At 40.5% G+C, this 13,710-nt stretch overlaps 3 protein-coding genes across 3 annotated transcripts; all 3 read right to left on the bottom strand.

Moving 5' to 3' along the window:
- Window positions 1–3,610: 3,610 nt before the first annotated feature.
- Window positions 3,611–5,334, bottom strand: LOC103971099 (transcription factor TCP20-like). The gene is made up of 2 exons (XM_009385051.3): window positions 3,926–5,334; window positions 3,611–3,853 (listed from the first exon to the last, which is right to left on the bottom strand). Exon 1 carries the CDS (start codon window positions 5,062–5,064, stop codon window positions 4,093–4,095), a length of 972 nt encoding a protein of 323 aa, XP_009383326.1. The 5' UTR covers window positions 5,065–5,334; the 3' UTR covers window positions 3,611–3,853; window positions 3,926–4,092.
- A 1,722-nt stretch (window positions 5,335–7,056) lies between these two features.
- On the bottom strand, window positions 7,057–8,154 carry LOC103971148 (uncharacterized). Its single transcript, XM_018820185.2, has 2 exons — window positions 8,015–8,154; window positions 7,057–7,609 (listed from the first exon to the last, which is right to left on the bottom strand). The coding sequence occupies exons 1-2, from the start codon at window positions 8,152–8,154 to the stop codon at window positions 7,384–7,386; spliced, it is 366 nt and encodes a 121-aa protein (XP_018675730.1). The 3' UTR covers window positions 7,057–7,383.
- Window positions 8,155–9,860: 1,706 nt separating this feature from the next.
- Window positions 9,861–11,792, bottom strand: LOC135639902 (non-specific phospholipase C6-like). The gene is made up of 3 exons (XM_065153898.1): window positions 10,640–11,792; window positions 10,360–10,536; window positions 9,861–10,286 (listed from the first exon to the last, which is right to left on the bottom strand). Exons 1-3 carry the CDS (start codon window positions 11,730–11,732, stop codon window positions 10,006–10,008), a joined length of 1,551 nt encoding a protein of 516 aa, XP_065009970.1. The 5' UTR covers window positions 11,733–11,792; the 3' UTR covers window positions 9,861–10,005.
- Window positions 11,793–13,710: the final 1,918 nt, after the last annotated feature.

The raw sequence follows: 13,710 nt of genomic DNA, 5'->3' as shown, positions 1-13,710 counted from the left end.
GTTTCACCTTCTTTTACATCGCTCCATCGTGAATTTATTATGCCATGACTCCAAATCATATCAATGATGATCTGCCTCAAGAAGCTAAGCATTGATTTCAGATCCTATGCTTCACCTTCTTTCACATCCCTCGATGGTGATTCACTATGCTTTGACTCCAAAGCATATCGATGATGCTTTGTTTCAAGGAAGGCATTGTCAAAAATGGCAACTTTGGTGAAAATGGAAGCTAGGCATTGTCAAGCTTCACCTTCTTGATGCTTTGCTTCAAGAAACAGGCATTGTCAAGTTCTGAAAAAAGTTGAATTATGATCACTTGAGTACATCTCTTGCATTAAGCTAACCAATCAACACGCATAACAAGAACAACAGCCTCAAGTTGTCTGCTATGCTGGTTATTTAATCATGAAATGTGATTAACAGCTTCTCTTATATACCCATATTGACCTGATCCTAAACATCTATAAAGACAAGTTACTGCACTAAGCTTGAAATTTGTGGCTTGTTCCCTACAGACATCACATGAGAAATTTGTTTTGATCTCACATGCATACGGCTACTGTTCTAATCATTACAAGTCTCATGTTCAATCCCTCCTTCATGGACCAAACAACTTAGAACAAGCAAATTAAACACTCTTTAAACAGATATAGAGGATGGACCTTAGTACAATGGAAAGATTGCTCCTTCACGACATCGGAAGTAAGGTTACATACATTGATCCTCTTAGACTTAGAATTGGCAGAAGCCTAATGCATTGGGTATGCCCCTTATAACCATGGTTTTATGATTTTCTCCTAAGAAAAAAAAAGAAAACCTTCCTGTGAATAGCTTTTGAATTTTTTTTTTTTAATTTCCAATACTAGACTAAGACTGTGACGACCAGCATATATCAGATTTGTAATCAATACAGATAATGTATGCCAGTGTTATTGTAACAAATTTTGTGAGAAAAAAGTAACAGCAGCCTTATGACCTAACGTCACATTCATAACTTATAGTTGGAAATGTTTTGGCAGACTTTGATGTAGAATTCCTATATAAATTTATCATATCTGTTTCATGTAAGGTAGAAAAAGATAAAAGAGAGATAGATAATATACTCAATGGTTGTCATTTCTTGGCATGGAGGCATGCTTTTGATACCTTTCTAGTACGGTATGCATTAAGTTGCGCCAATTAGCATGCCCCTTCTACCAATCAGCAAAACCAAAAATTGGCATATTGACTGACACAACAATCTACACGTACATTTATGCTTGAAGTATTAGACTTCTTCAGCCTTGATATTTTTTCCATCATAATGACTTTCTTATCTCATTTATCAAAGAAAATGAACCTTCAAACTTAAGATATGTAATGCTCAAAAAGTGCAGAAATATGGGCCCCATATACTATAGCCATATAGCTATATTAAGTGACCATACCAATAAAAAGAAGACCACCGAGTGTACAAGACTCTTATCAGTACAGGTTTCAGGAAGGATCAATATATGTAGTCTTACCTTTGCTAAGTGATCTTAGCATTACTAATATCAAAAAGTCAAAATAAGGAGTTATTGGAATTATCAATAAACCATTTTGGTGAACATCCTTTTCCACTATAGATGTTAACCTAAGTCTTCTAGTCAGTAAACATAAATTAATCACTGATCTAATGAGGCAACATGGAAGATTACTTGCTTTCAATTGACACAACATAACAGCTTGTGTCCTAAGATTCATTTTCCACTTCACACATACATAAAAATCACTATTTGGAACTTCCACTTACAACAACAACAAAAAGAAGAAGCCATATAATGTCCCTCCAAATAATGTCATGCCACGTAAATCTAGTAAAATTATAATGAATCATTTTGCAAACCATGGAGGATAACCATAAATTATTCATATTTGCTTTTGCATTTTACTCATGACATGCTACACATAAAATGTAAATCATGAACAAAACTACAATGTGCAGCATTCACATAAAATGTAAATTCACATAAAGAGATGGAAGGACCATATCCCAGTTGATTTTGTGGCTTCATACCTTTTGCCTAAGACATGCTTATTTATGAACTTCTTTGACACATTGCATGAAGCAAATTTCAATTCACTGTTCATACTGAAGTCATGAGAATGAGAACAACACCTGAATACGAAAGAGCTCATATGATATTATATGTATATATATATGTATATATATATATATGTATATATATATATATATGTATATATATATATATATGTATATATATATATATATATGTATATATATATATATGTATATATATATATATGTATATATGTATGTATATATGTATGTATGTACATATATAGATATATACATATATATATACATATACATATATAACTTGCAGCCAAGATAGGTTAAGACAAATAAGATCAGCTATGTAAAAGGTTCTCAGCCGCATTTTACCATTATAATGTAAAAACAATTTATTCATGTTAGGAATCAATGGAAATACTCAAAAATACTTCCAACCACTTCGTTACGAGATTATTGATGAATGCTCATTTTCCACAATAATTTTTATTTAAATCGCCATAATTTCCTCAAATAAGAAGTTTGATAGCAATTGCAAGGCAGTGAAATGAACATACATCTACTTATTCCGATCAATGTGTTTGAATGGGTAATGCATCACACATGTAATCCTAGTCATACAGAAGCCCAATGTCATTAAAGCTCTTAATTAAGAATACAATGAATCCTAATGAAATCAAAACTACCAATTCTCAACTTGATATTGTTTCGGATGCAAGAGCTAATAATCCTAGTTCTGACTGTATTATTTAAAGTATGGTTCGTCTTATAGGTCCGTACTAATATACCGACCAGCTGTCGGTATGATACTTACTAAACTGTACCGAGTCATACCGAGTGTACCAACATACGATATATTGGGGCATACCGATATACCGCACATATCGATTCCCTTTTGAGCTAGTACATACCACCCGTACCGAGCAATATGCTGCAGTACGACAAACCTTGATTTAAAGAATGCTTTTTTGGTGTAATATAATGCAAAACTGCTTTCCTTGTTAATGTTTCTTTTTTGGGGGCTCAACAGTATCATGTATTTTCTTTCTCCTCAAGTAACACAAGGATATATTTTTCTAATCAAGACAAGAAAAAGACAACCCTACTAAAGATGAAAGAAAAATTAAGGAAATGATGACTAATTCAAAGTATTGATTCAACCAGAGCGTATCCAATTTAAAAAAGGAAAAACAAAGAAGAGCACAATGGTGTCAGTATGGCCAAGTGGTATTCCAAATCTTGTGCATTAGGCAAATTGATTATGAACAGATCATACGTCAAAATCCAAAAAATTGTGTTGTGATAAGTAATTATGAGCAAATTGCGGTGTCTACTCTTTCAAAGGCAGTGGCATTTTAGTTTAAGAGAAGTAACAAATCAGTTTTAACAAATGACATATATTCCTATCAACAATGATAGAAATGATACCATATGCCTGACTAATTTACGAAATGCAACACCGATACAGAAAGGCTACCATGAATACGAAAATCAACATTACATCACAAAAAGGATCCATAGGCTCTCTGGTTGTTTCTCAAATGTCAAACATCATTACAGGAATAGGTCCTTTTTTATTAAGTACTGGAAATGTTCGACAACAAAATGCACAAGCACAAGTAATGCTAATATTTATTTGTCACAATTCAAGCCAATCACAAATCCACCAATTCTTGACAGAAAAAAATTGTTGAGTAAATCCCAAAACTACTATTTGCACACCTCAAACAAATTAACTTCGCTGAGATCCTTCCAACTGATTCAGATCCACTAATATACGCCTTCATACTCCAAATCCTATACCATATCACTACCATCAAAGACTGTCCATGTAAATTTTTCTTTCGAACAAAAGAGATTGAAAGATACCTGAATGCAGTGACCACTGACAGTTGCAGAGAAAGAAGGGGCAGACAGGTGTCATTCTGATCTCTCTGCTCAATTTCCGAAGAAAAATTAAATCTTGATGATATTTTTGGACTAGACTGCAAATTTTCTTCCCATTAATCACCAGATTCACCTTCAAACTCTGCCTTCTACTGTTCTGACCCCTGTGAATCATTCTCCGATCGAGCCTGTTGCTGATGCTGCTGCTGCTGATGATGATGATGATGCAGTTGCCCACTTCCACCACCACCTACTCCTCCCCTCCCCTGCCCCATCTGTTGATAGAACTGGCTTAATCCCTGAGGATTCATAGCTCCAATATGGCCCTCCGGCGAGAGCCCTAGCTCCAGCCCCGGCAACTGCTGCCCATGCCCGCCCAACATCGCCGCAAAGCTCACGGCGCCCAGATTCCCGCCGGGAAATTCAAGTCCATGCAATCCAATCCTCGGCATGAAACCGCCCATCGACCAGTCGCCGCCGCCCCCGGTCGCAAGATTCGAACTTGATGGAGCCGCGGCGCCGGCATGCAAGAAACCAGAATTGAGCCCACCCACCGGGGGCGGCCATAAGCCAGGGTGGGAGCGGCTGAGGTTAGCAGTCCCCATCACGGCCCAAGTAGGCCGAGCGGCCCCCTGTCCCGAATCGTCGAGCTTCTGGTGGAGGCCGGCCACGACAGTGGCGCCAGGGAGGGACATGGAGGCGGAAGCGGCAGCGGCGATGGCCGAGGCGGGGATGGTTCCCGTGCCGGTGGCGGCGATGATGGAGGGCTCCGCTTGCTGGAGCAGCCACTGGATGGTCTCCCCATCGGACTTGTGGCCGAGTTCTCTGGTGAGCTGAAAGATCCTAGCAGCGCAGAGGGCAGGCATCCTGATCCTTCTTCCCCGGCCATCAACTTTGGTGTGCCTGTCCTTGTTGGAGCTCCTCTTGGGTGCAAGCTGCCTTCTTTGTTCATCCTTCCCGGCCACCACTACCTGCCGCCCCCTCTCCAAGCCTGCGGATGCCGAAAGGTCTCTGCTTTCTGCGGCTGCTGTTGCAGGGGGCGTTGTGGGTTCGCTTTTATCTGACTGCAAGTGGAAGTTGGGCACCTCCTGGGGCAGCTTGGAGGAGCCCTTGGGATCCATGAAAGAGAGAGGGGAGGGCAAAAGGTGGGATTTTGGAGATGGAGGAGAGAGAGAGAGAGAGAGAGAGGCGGAGGAGGAGGGGAGAGGAGGAATAGGCACAGGGGAATCAAACTGGAGCTGAAACTGGGACAGCCTTTTTGAAATAGGAGGAAGAAGAGACACAAAGTTGGGCAGAAAAGGAAAAGACAGAGACCAAAAACACAACTGCTGCTCACAATATTATCACTCTAATTTAGCAGTAAAGGTTGATTAATTGTCCACTCTATAATACAAAAGACATTATCCCATCACCTCTAATAGAGAAGTCGTCTTGGACTCTTCATTCGTCATTGGTTCTCAAACAATCGAATCAATATAAGAGTAAAGAACTCTTGGGACCTCAAGCTAGGCGTCATATGATAAGATTCATGCTATTCCTACAAGCTCTTGAGCCACAACAAGTAATCCATTCTACGACGAGTCTTACACGGTTTTATTTCTTCGGGTTAGACTCTGAGACTCGTCGCTTGGAGGCAAATCATATTTACTTCTTCATTAGATTTGAGCTCTTCAATTAATATTAAACTAAATATGATCTTATCACTATCGATTCATGTGTTTAGTTCTGAGTTGTGAGTCGAAGCTACAGTTGGTTTCATGCTCCGAGGCATAGTTTTTATCGATCTTCTATATTTCTGATACTGGCGAGTTTTTGACTCCCAAAATACTCTTTGCAGAATCTGCCATCTGCTTCCAGTTGTGACTGTAACTTTCCTTCCCATAGTTTCCTTCCATTTGTGGGAGATTTCCGAGCCTGAGTTGACTGTTGGAGACTGTTGTCAGATTTCCTCGCCCCCCCACCCCACCCCCCAAAATCTAATGAGTTGGGGAGTGTCATTGTTTCCACACCTTTGTTGACTCTTGTGAGGCTACGATTGCTTTCAGCACTTCAGCCGCATTGCTTGCAAAAAAGGACTCAATGTTAAATACTGGAATGTAAAATTACTCCCCAGAGTACTGAGGTAGATTAGGAGCATAATAATGTACAGATCAACAAGGGAACAATGACTCGTTTTCATGTTTTGATCAACTTGATATCTCTCACTCATGGAACAAAGACATCTTTATAGTAACCCTTCCATTGACCACCTTCTTCAGGTAACTCTGTGCTCAAAGAAAGAGAGAGAGAAACTCGAGGTGATTCTGTGCTTTAAAAAATAGAGAGAGAATAAAACAGAGGAAAGGAGACACCAAAACCACAACATGGATGTTGCAGTCAGCCAAGCTACTTTAATGTCATAATGGTTCGACGTTGTAGCTCTTTCTTCAGGTAGTTCTGTGCATCCCCTTGTCGGAAGGGCTTCTGACCACAGCTCTTACCCTGACAGGGCACTGCCACACTGTTGTTGCCTGTTGTCTTTGGCCATTGCATGTGGGACTGTGGAGAGATTCCATCGGAAATGGTGGAGAGCTGCAGATAACTCCCTGCCTCCTTGCAACTATCGAAAGCCAATCCAAGAAAGTGACATGGATCCTCTCTCACCCACTCATGAGGAAGATGTCCGTTTCATGTGTGGACTCGGATGGAGGTTTCTCTTTCTTTCCAGGTTGGTCGGATTTTTAGGTGAGAGTGGATAGATAGAACAAAGGCCATCCACATTAAAGATGTGGATTTTGGCATGGGATGTTTTAGCTTCAAACATACCAAAATAGTAATATCTAAGATATTATTTCTATACATTTTAAACATGCTAAAAATAGAAATAATAAATTTCATATTTTTTTTTGTGTAATGGCTCCGATAAAATTATATTAATTGATGATCGTCTCTCTCGATAAATATTCATTAGGAACATATTAAATAACAAAAAAATTATTGGATATATCTCTGAAAAAATTTTAGTAATGATTGGCATCGTCTCGAAAATATATTTTTCATATAAAAATAAATTCGATCGGATTAGATCTATCAGACCAACTTAATGATTAAATTTGACCATACCAATTTGAATTATTATGATTTTTGCTATGTGGAGAGTTTTGGTATGTGATTGATGATAATGATAAAGAAAAGAAGGAGAGGTGTTTGTTAGTGCTACTGTTGTTGTTGTCACATTTGCTCTCCAAAGAGGAGACATGGATGGGGGGGGGGCCTTATCTTCAAGTGCTGGCTGTTGGAAGTTTCTTCTGTGAGCTCACACCAACTGCAAACACAAATGGAGATACCCTCATCCATGCTTATCTGCAAGAAATCATTTGTGTTCTGATCCTGAGGACCACAATCCAAGCTGAGCAGCCTGTTGAACCCCCACCAAGCATTAGTCAATGATTTGGAAGGGCTCACTGATCGAACGGCAAACCATTCTCCGTCTCCGCCTTCTTCTCTTTCTCCGCCGCCTTGGTGTTCTCCTCTGTCTCCTGCTTCACCACCGCCGCTTGCCGCTTGTGGACGTACGCCACCAGGCTCGCCGAGTCGAACACGCCCTTCACCGTCACCTCCGAGCTCTTCAGGGCCGGCTCCGCCGTCTGCACCCCCGTTTCCACCAAAAAGATCCCACCTTTCTTGCTACATTCCGAATCAAACGGAAAAGATCGAAGCTTTGGATCAGAATCTCGAGTCTTACATGAACTAATTCGAACGATTAATGATAAAGAGAAGGATGTAAAGATGTAATCTTTCATCTCAGTCTCCTTAATACAAAATATGTTCAAAACAAGCAGAGACTGATAATAAGACGATTGGGAAGAAGAGGTAGGTTTGGTTCTCGCAGGATCCTTTGAGGGAGTCTAATTAAAGGTGTAACCTTTCATCCTCAGAATCCTTTTCTTGATCTTTGGGTGAAGGCGTCGCTGTGCAGGTAGACTCTGAGCACAACAAGGATCACTTGCGGCTGCCTTGCATCAAATAAAAGCAGAGGTTTTGAAGAGGACCGAGAAGACAATTAGGAAGAGGTAGGTTTGGTTGTCGCACCTCCTTCTCCTCCTCTGCTTTGTGCTTCTCCTCACTTCGCTTCTCCTGTTCCTTGTTCTCCGGCTGCGGCGGTGGCGGCAGGGGGCTGAGCAGTTCCACTTTCCTTCCGTTCTTCTTCTGGACTCTCTCCACCACTTCATCGGATCCTCCGCGGCCTTCCTCCCCTTCACCGCCACACGGTGCGTGCGGCTGTCCGCCACCACCTCTTCAGCACCTTCCGATCCAAACAAACACAAAAAGATCCAATTCTAGGATCAATTTTTAAAAACCTGACCAAATACACATCAAACATCGATTTTTTTACGGATCTCTCTATGCTTTGTAAGCCATTGAGGCACCGCCGCACCTTCCTCTCACATCCCTCACAATGCATGTCGACATTTTTCCGGCGGGGTAGGCGGTGGCTTCTCTGCCACCTTCTCTTCTTCCTTTTTCCCGTCACCAATTCCATCGTTCTTTCCCTTCTCCTCCTCCTACTCCGGTCGCCACTCTTTCTTCCCGTCCTCCTCTAGCTGCTTCTCCTCTTGCTCAAGATTAGATCTTTCTGCAATCATCAGCAAAAAACAATCCAAAACCAATAAGAAATCCGTAAAAAGAGTGATCCTGATACCTCACCCATGTCGCCCAAGGACTGCTAAAAGCAAAACTGGCGTTAACGCACTCTTCTGCTACTCCCTCTCAGTCGCAGTAAGTAGGAAGCAGTGAAGCAAATGACAAGGGAGCTTCTGAATTTAATCTCCAAGCTCACCTGCATATTCCATCTTCAGGAATGCTACAAAATTTGTACTCAGAGAAAAACATATTGGTAATGCAAAGATCAATAAAGATCTATTCTTTCTGCTCATCAAAAAATCTGTATCACCATTTTCATGAGAAATGTGTTTGTGTAATGACATCTCACTTGAACACCATAAATTCTGAATACAGAAACTATTTCAATAACTTTTCCCCAACATCCTTTCTCAAATCAATGAGAGATTCCTTAGCATAAATCTTTGAGATTTTCTACCCAAGTATGAAGTTAATTTACAAAATAAAAAAAATTACTTCCATGATTGTAATTATGGATCTTCTTCAAGTAATGGTATAGACAGTTTCTTTTTCCCTAAAAAATTTACATTTGTATTCAGTAACCCCTTATATGGCAATCAAGATTCTTCAATAAAAAGCACTTAAGCAAACAGTAATGCTCATCCTAGAAGTTAATTTTGCCATGCTAAGAATATCCAAGAGGAACTCAAAACAGCTGGAGAGGTTAATCTCCCACTCTTCCCATTACTGCCTTTTATTAGCCCAAAACTTGTCATTTCTGGACTCTGCCAGGGGTCTCCTTTTAGTATAAATTGTTCCTATATGTGAGGTAATTATGGTCTTCAAGAAATCAATTAACTTCATTTCATTTCCTTTGGCAGGTGAGATTGAGAGATATAAGAGTTCTTTCTGCTTATATACTTCTGATCCTACCAAGATTTGATGAGTACTTGTCATTTCAATCATCATGTTGCTTTGCAGTATGTGCTTATATCTCTATAGGAACATATTAGCAATACATTGCAAAGAATAGTTTGTTGTTAGGACTATGATACATTATGATCCTACTAACATCAGAACACTATGTTGCCTTCTTGAAAGAAAATGGAAGCCAAGCAAATGAATGCTGCTATAATATCTCAATGTTATGCGATCAATGAGAGCAAACTTGTAATCTAAGTATGGATGTCAAGGTTCTTAAGGTTAAGAGTGATAAGTTCACAAGGCAATTCCACTAATTACTCTTACCTTCATACAACAAGCACCATGATGGATGTCAAGATGCATTAAGGTTCTTGAGGTTAAGATTACTGAGTTCATCAAGCATTTCTGCTAACTACTCGCTGTCATTGGATCACTGAAAGCAAACTTGTACTGTCTATATAACAAGCACTTGTTGCTAGCTACAAGATTATTGCTTGAGTCTCATCATCTCCACTACAAGAACATGTAACCTTCCATCAACCATGCTTGGCTGCTGCCATGTCTACTGTCTTTGATTCGTCTGCTCCCTTCTCGATGGCATCTTTGCTCGCTCGAAAGAACCTGGCAACTGCGTGGCTCACATAAGCATCAGCCTCCCTCACCGTCATTCGCTTGATGGTCTTGTCCCCGTGTTTGGTCAGGCGATGATCTCCGTTGAGAATAGCCGCCATCTCGACGATCTCGCTCTGGAACTCCGACACAACTCTGTGCTCCTTCGCCTTCGTCGCCCTCAGCGGCGGCACATCCGGCAACACCTCTGCCAAAAGGGCTTTAACTGAGAAGCTGATTCAGCGATCTGAGAGTGAGCTTGGGGAGAGAGAAGAGGTTACCAGGGCAATCGGTCCTTGGTGAGGTGAGTTCGCTGAAGATGTTCTGGAATGTGCCAGCCCAAGCATCTCTCTGGGTAAGGAAATCTGAGGTGAGGTTGAATAGCTTCTTTATGGTTGCAGGGATCGAAGAGTGCTCGAACTCGGACGTCGGTGCCGGTCCCTGCGGCCTGCTCACGACTGCAGCAGCAACAGGACCAGCATCATCAATTAGGAACAGAGCGAAGGATGTGAACAGAGGATGAGTCACACACCATGGCATTAAAGTCGCACATGCATTTACCTGTGCCTTTCTTGATCCAGGGGGAGATGAGGATGGCGGGGACACGAACGCCGAGCCGATCGAAGCCGAAGAAGTAGGGGGCAGGGCCGGCGATGCCGTCGGGGCTGGGAACGCCGACGGTGGGCGTGGCGATGTGATCGTAGAAGCCGCCGTGCTCGTCGTAGGTGATGATGAACAGGCTCTCGTTCCACTGCGGGCTGGCCCGCAGCGCCTCGTACACCTCCTTCACCATCTTCTGCCCGTTGGCGACGTCGTGCGAGGGGTGGTCGTCGTTGGCGGCCTTGCCGAGCAGGTCGAAGTAGCGCGGCTCGAGCACGCTCAGGCTCCGTAGCTTGCCGTCTCGGGCGTGATCCTTGAACGTCCCGAACTTGTGGAACTTGAATACGTACTTCAGCTTCCTCAGGTTGCGGTAGAACAGCGTCGCCGGCGCGCTCTCGTAGTAGATGCCAAAATCCAGCCCGTCGTCGTGGAGGGAGTCGAAGATGGTCTTCTGGGGGTACCCCTTGGCCAGCTGCACCTTGTCGTGGCACGTCGCGCCGTGGGAGGTGGCGGAGTAGACGAACAGTCGGTTGGGCTGCGTCGGCCCCGGTAACGACGAGAACCACCGGTCGAACACCGCGAACTCCTGGGCCAGGGCGGCATACACCGGCACGTTCTCCGGCTTGAACCCCTTCATGACGGTGCCCGCGAGGTCCTCGGACACGGAGAGGGCCTGTTGGACGAAGCCGGACATGGAAGGCACGGCGGTGCTTTCGCTGCTGTTGCTCGACCCGAAGACCTGCTCCCGCACGGCGACGAAGGAGTGACCGGGATCGGGGTCGACGTACCGGGCGTCGTCGGAGACGCAGATGGAGGGGGAGGTGGGGTCTGCGACCGACCGCCGGTTGCACTCGGTGCCGCTGAGGCCGTCGATGGGCAAGCCGAGGGCCGACTTCATCCACCCCAGCATGTGGTCGAAGGAGCGGTTCTCCATGATGAGAACCACCACGGCTCGGATCGGCTGCTGCGCTGCATGGGAGCCGCACAGGAAGAGGAGAAGAAGAAGAAGAAGAAGACGGGATGGAGGAGATGCTATAGCCTTCGATCTTGCCATTGTAGTGTTTCAAGTATGTAGGACACTTCACAGTGTTGCACACCTTCACAATACATAAACCAACACATTTAAGATAAAACATATACCCATAAGTATCCTTAAAAGTAAATCAACACATTTAAGATAAAATGCAATTTATTTTCCTTTAAATTAGGAAAAAAAATAAAATTAATGAAAGCAAGTTAATTTAACATGCTGTTTTATGATGATCATCATAAAGGTGGGAGGTGCATTGATGCACACACTTTTGCCACTACCATATAGTACAAGGAGTGACTTGTGGTGTGGGAATTAAATGGATTCCACTATGTAAATGTGATTCTTCTATGGCATGTGAAGCATCCATTGATTTCTTGATATGTTATTTATATTTATATATCATTTTCTACACTAAATTAGACATCATTAGGTGCATTTAGAAATTTCTTCTTTTTTTTTTTCTTTTTGTTGCTTTGAGGAGAGATTAGTGCAGCTTTTGATGAGCTTTGACTTGATCTTTTTTTATCTCACAACTGAAGGACAAATCCTTTTCCATGTTCAGAAACTGCCCACCTCAATAGGAGGAGGAAAAGATGGTGTGCCTTCTTCTTGTGGAGCTTTGACTTGATCTTTAATGATGATATTTAATGTTTCTAGAGAAGATCAATAGAAAGATTCTTTATAGAGAAGTGTATAAGGAGAATTAAATTTGGGTGAAAATAATTGAAGGATCTTGAAATTGATCTCAAGAATTTAATTTTCTTCATACATACAGGTGAGATATACCAAACCATGATATATTTTATATTAAATTTTTTAATATATTTTTAACTTATAATTTTTATAAGTTAAAAAATAATTATTGAGATACGAAGCACACCTCAATTTGAGATTTAAAAAATAATGACTGAGATGTAAAGCATACCTCAATCAATAATTATAAGTTAAAAAATAATTATTGATAGCATCAATAAAGAAGTTTTGTGGAGACCCACCATGTCTTCTTTATTCGGAGAAAGAAAAGAATGTGAAACACACCTTTAAAGAAAGTTGTGTTAGTGCGATTGTGAATCTACTTTCATGAACCAGAGCTTTAAGCATTTATTATTTTGTTATATGTATTTTAGAAATTTTGAACATACTTTTTTCCATCAATTATAATTTATTCATTACTTTAGACTATGAAAATAATGATTGAGATGTTATTAGAGGATAAAATACAATATCCTAAATTGATATGAAAAGAAATAGCTTACACTATGATGATTCAATGTTTTATGAGGAATAAATTAGGATATTTCAAAGAAATTAACTAAATTTCCTTCCACCTTGGTAAAAGAAAGTTAACAAAATGATTAAGCATATAATTTAATAAGTATTGGTACAATTGTTTATCAAACTTAATTAAATTGTTTATCAAACAAATAATATTGTTCCAAGTAAAAGTCCTATTATAAGTAATATAGTGAAGTTAGAAAGTTAATTTTATCTTTTTCCTACTTAATAAAATATTAAGTAACATAATGGATAATAATATACTTTATAACAATTTGTCAGAAGAACTAGTTGTCCACTTTTGTTAGGCCTCTCTCTCAGTTGAGTATATATATATATATATATATATATATATATATATATATATATATATATATATATATATATATATATATATATATATATATATATATATATATATATATATATATATATATATATATATATATATATATATATATATATATGTTCGAAAAGTGTTTCCATTATCTCTTCACTTCAGTATGTAACATATTTTACTATCAAGTCTTCAACTATCAAATATCAGTCTTTAAGAAAAATAAAAGTTCTTTTTACATATCAATTCTCACAAAGTTTGAGAATCTCATTTCTTTCCTTGTCAATTAAGTATAGCATATATATTCCTCCGAATATAAATAGTAAGATCTCCTCTCATTCATGCAAGAAACCCGTACTAATTATATTTGTCAGTATTAATTTGAAC

This window comes from Musa acuminata, chromosome BXJ3-6 (genome assembly GCF_036884655.1).
Source record: "Musa acuminata AAA Group cultivar baxijiao chromosome BXJ3-6, Cavendish_Baxijiao_AAA, whole genome shotgun sequence".
Classification (NCBI taxonomy): Eukaryota; Viridiplantae; Streptophyta; class Magnoliopsida; order Zingiberales; family Musaceae; genus Musa; species Musa acuminata.
Note: the sequence above shows the minus strand (reverse complement) of the source record. Positions and strands in the feature narration are given on the sequence as shown.